Source organism: Pristiophorus japonicus, unplaced genomic scaffold (genome assembly GCF_044704955.1).
Source record: "Pristiophorus japonicus isolate sPriJap1 unplaced genomic scaffold, sPriJap1.hap1 HAP1_SCAFFOLD_2331, whole genome shotgun sequence".
Lineage (NCBI taxonomy): Eukaryota > Metazoa > Chordata > Chondrichthyes > Pristiophoridae > Pristiophorus > Pristiophorus japonicus.
This window is the reverse complement of record NW_027252049.1, coordinates 27,501-31,660: the sequence shown is the minus strand read 5'-3', so window position 1 is coordinate 31,660 and position 4,160 is coordinate 27,501. Positions and strand designations below refer to the sequence as shown.

The 4,160-nt window shown below is 59.5% G+C and overlaps 1 protein-coding gene across 1 annotated transcript in view; it reads left to right on the top strand.

Annotated features, from left to right (window-relative positions):
• Positions 1–562: 562 nt before the first annotated feature.
• LOC139245752 (myosin-10-like) overlaps positions 563–4,160 on the top strand; it is a gene marked incomplete at its 5' end in the record, with an annotated part of 30,548 nt that continues 26,950 nt past the window's right edge. Inside the window, one exon of the mRNA XM_070871269.1 lies at positions 563–626. Within this exon, the coding sequence (XP_070727370.1) occupies positions 563–626 (64 nt within the window). The remainder of the gene's footprint in view (positions 627–4,160) is intronic.

Sequence of the window (4,160 nt, the reverse complement as noted above, 5' to 3'; positions counted from 1 at the left end):
CACGGGGCAGAGGTCGCAGGATCGGGGGCCACGGGCAGAGGTCGCAGGATCGGGGGCCACGGGGAAGAGGTCGCAGGATCGGGGACAGAGGTCACAGGATCGGGGACAGGGCACAGGGCAGAGGTCGCAGGATCGGGGGGCACAGGGCAGAGGTCGCAGGATCGGGGCCAGAGGTCACAGGATCGAGGATGGGGGCGCAAGGCCAGAGGTCACAGGATCGGGGACTTGGGCAGAGGTCACAGGATCGGGGGTTGGGGGCACAGGCCAGAGGTCACAGGATCGGGGACACAGGGCAGAGGTCACAGGATCGGGGGCAGAGGTCATAGGATTGGGGCAGAGGTCATAGAATCAGAGACACAGGGCAGTCACAGGATCAGCGACACAGGGCAGAGGTCACAGGATCGGGGATACAGGGTTGGGGGTACAGGCCAGAGGTCTCCGGATTGAGGATGGGAGCGCAAGGCCAGAGGTCACAGGATCGGGGGTGGAGGGTGGCACAGGGACAGAGGTCACGGGATCAGAGGTCACTGAGCCGTTGATTAACTCTGCGTTGTCGTTTCAGGGCAAATTCATCCGGATAAACTTTGATGTAACTGGATATATCGTGGGAGCGAACATCGAGACCTGTATCCTTGGCGTGCTTGTGTCGGTGTGGGCCACGGTGGATTGGGGCAGAGAGCAGAGACCTCTCGTCTACACCGTGTTACAGCATGGGGGTGGGGGGCAGTGGCTCACTCCCCTGGCCCCACCCCTCTGGGACCCTGGCTTTCAAGGCCTGCGCCCTCACGCATAGCAATGGATGGCTCCCCTCTCATCAACAAGAAAGTGCGTTTAGATAGCACCTTTACCGTCCCCAAGGTGCTTCCCGGGATCAATTATCAAACCAGCTTTGACGCCAAGGACAGGCGACCAAAAGCTGGGTCACAGAGGAGGGTTTTAAGGAGCGTCTTGAAGGAGGAGAGAGAGAGAGGCGGAGAGGTTTAGGGAGGGAGTTCCAGAGCTTGGGGCCCCAGGCAGCTGAAGGCACGGCCACCGATGGTGGAGCGATCGGGGGATGCTCAAGGGGGCAGGATTGGAGGGGCGCAGAGATCTCGGGGGGGGTTACAGAGATAGGGAGGGGGGGGCGAGGGAGGGATTTGAACAGGAGGATGAGAATTGTAGGGGCTGGAGGAGGTTACAGAGATAGGGAGGGGGGGCGAGGGAGGGATTTGTAAACGAGGGTGGAGAATTTTTGAAATCGAGGCGTTGCTTAACCAGGAGCCATTGTCGCTCAGTGAGCACAGGGGGTGATGGGTGAGTGGGACTGGGTGTGAGTTAGGACACGGGTCAGTGAGCACAGGGGGTGATGGGTGAGCGGGACTGGGTGTGAGTTAGGACACGGGGGCAGTGAGCACAGGGGGTGATGTGTGAGTGGGACTGGGTGTGAGTTAGGACACGGGGCAGTGAGCACAGGGGGTGATGGGTGAGTGGGACTGGGTGTGAGTTAGGACACGGGGTCAGTGAGCACAGGGGGTGATGGGTGAGCGGGACTGGGTGTGAGTTAGGACACGGGGTCAGTGAGCACAGGGGGTGATGGGTGAGTGGGACTGGGTGTGAGTTAGGACACGGGGCAGTGAGCACAGGAGGTGATGGGTGAGTGGGACTGGGTGTGAGTTAGGACACGGGGTCAGTGAGCACAGGGGGTGATGGGTGAGTGGGACTGGGTGTGAGTTAGGACACGGGGTCAGTGAGCACAGAAGGTGATGGGTGAGTGGGACTGGGTGTGAGTTAGGACACGGGGTCAGTGAGCACAGGGGGTGATGGGTGAGTGGGACTGGGTGTGAGTTAGGACACGGGGGCAGAGGGAGTTGTGGTGCTTAGGGTTACGGACGGCGGGGACTGTGGGTCAGACTCTCCGCGTCTAAGGATTAAAATCTAGGCCCAGGATGGAGGCCTGCTACCCAAGTGCTTTGTACGCGTGGTTACGGAGTGTTAAAATTCGGGATCACAGGGTCATGCACGGATACCCAAAGGGTCTTCGGGGTCTTGACGCATTTTATTAAGGGAGCAGGGGACATCCTCATCGGCGTTCCCTCGAAGCAAGGATGACATGCTCCCACGTCAAAAAAGGGGATGAGTCCACAGATGTTTCAATGAAGGACCTAATATTCCAGATCCTGATCTACATCCTGAAGGATGGGCGATGCCTGTGGGGCGATTAATTTAACGTGGGGTGACCTGTTAACACACCAGCCACCACACGGGGCTTGACAGAGCGAGGCCTTGGTTCAGGGGCAAGGGTTAACCAGGACCACCGGAGACCAGCTCTGACACACGGACCTAGAGCGCGCACATATCGCACAGTGTGGGCTGGGCCCCTGCTGCCTCCTGGGCCCTCGAACTCTCCTGGGCCCTCGAACTCTCCTGGGCCCCGAACTCTGGCCTCTCGTGAGGCCCCGAACTCTGGCCTCTCCCGGGCCCCGATCACGTCCCTCTACGAACTCTCGCCGCTCCTTCGCCCCCGGGCCCTCGCCACTCCTTCGCCCCCGGGCCCTCGCCCCTCCTGGGCCCCGAACTCGCGCCCCTCTACGAACTCTGGCCGCTCCTTCGCCCCCGGGCCCTCGCCCCTCCTGGGCCCCGAACTCTCGCCCCTCCTGGGCCCCGAACTCGCGCCCCTCTACGAACTCTGGCCGCTCCTTCGCCCCTGGGCCCTCGCCCCTCCTGGGCCCCGAACTCTCGAATCTCCTGGGCCCCGAACTTGTCCCTCTACGCACTCTCGCCGCTCCTTCGCCCCCGGGCCCTCGCCCCTCCTGGGCCCCGAACTCGCGCCCCTCCTGGGCCCCGAACTCGTCCCTCTGCGAACTCTCGCCGCTCCTTCGCCCCCGGGCCCTCGCCTCTCCTGCCGTACCTGCCCGCGCTGCAGTCAACCCTGTCCCTCCTGCATTAGCGCGCGTTGCTCTCTCCGCTAGGCCCCTGCCTGCTGGTGGTGTTGCCAGATCCACCGCACGCTGCTCCCTCTCGTGGCCCCCGGCCGGCTGATGACATCGCAGAGTACGTGCGGTTATATAAACAGATCAAGTCACCGGGCTCCCAGTGCAGAAAACTCGCACGTTTCATGACCTACAACCCCCCGCCCCCCCCCGCACTGTCACAGACGCAGAGCAGTCAGTCAGTCAGTCAGCACCACCTTCTCCCCGATTTCCCCCTCCCAACTCTTCCCGCTGTCCTTGGGAGTATCAGCGAGACCCGGGACGCCACTCAGGCTGGGAGGGGAGGCGCTCCATGATCAGAAGTCTTCGCAGGATTATCGCCACTCTCCTTCCTCGCTTTTTTTTTGGCCTGCGACAGCCACAATGCCGACAATCGGCCAGCTCGCAGTCCGGGTCGACACCCGGCCATGACGTGCTGTTGGTGCTAGTCCCAGCCGGAGAGACGGGCAGGCGGCACAAACAATTGTTGCCGGCACCGTCTGCCCTGAAAAGCCGGCCATATCTTCATTGTATTCTCTTTTTAGAGGAGGGGCCTGGTGCACGATCTGGACCGGGACCATTTGGCCAATGGAATCGTGGCCTTTATTTGCAAAGAGCCAAGTTATTATTGAAACGCAGAAAGATTGCAAAGTACAGCGGGACCTGGGGGTTACTTGTACATGAAACACAAAAGGTTAGTACGCAGGTACAGCAAGTGATCAGGAAGGGCCAATGGTATCTTGGCCTTTATTGCAAAGAACAAGTTATTATTTAAACGGAGAAAGATTACAAAGTGCGGCAGTACAGCGGGACCTGGGGGTTACTTGTACATGAAACACAAAAGGTTAGTACGCAGGTACAGCAAGTGATCAGGAAGGGCCAATGGTATCTTGGCCTTTATTGCAAAGGGTGATGGAGTATAAAAGCAGGGAAGTCTTGCTCCAGTTACACAGGGTATTGGTGAGGCCACACCTGGAGTACTGCGTGCACAGTTTTGCTCTCCGTATTTACCAAAGGATACACTTTGCTTTGGAGGCAGTTCAGAGAAGGTTCACTCGGTCGATTCCGGGGATGAGGGGGTTGACTTATGAGGAAAGGTTGAGGAGGTTGGGCCTCTACTCATTGGAGTTCAGAAGAATGAGAGGTGATCTTATCGAAAGGTATCAGATTATGAGGGGGGCTCGACAAGGTGGATGCAGAGAGGATGTTCCC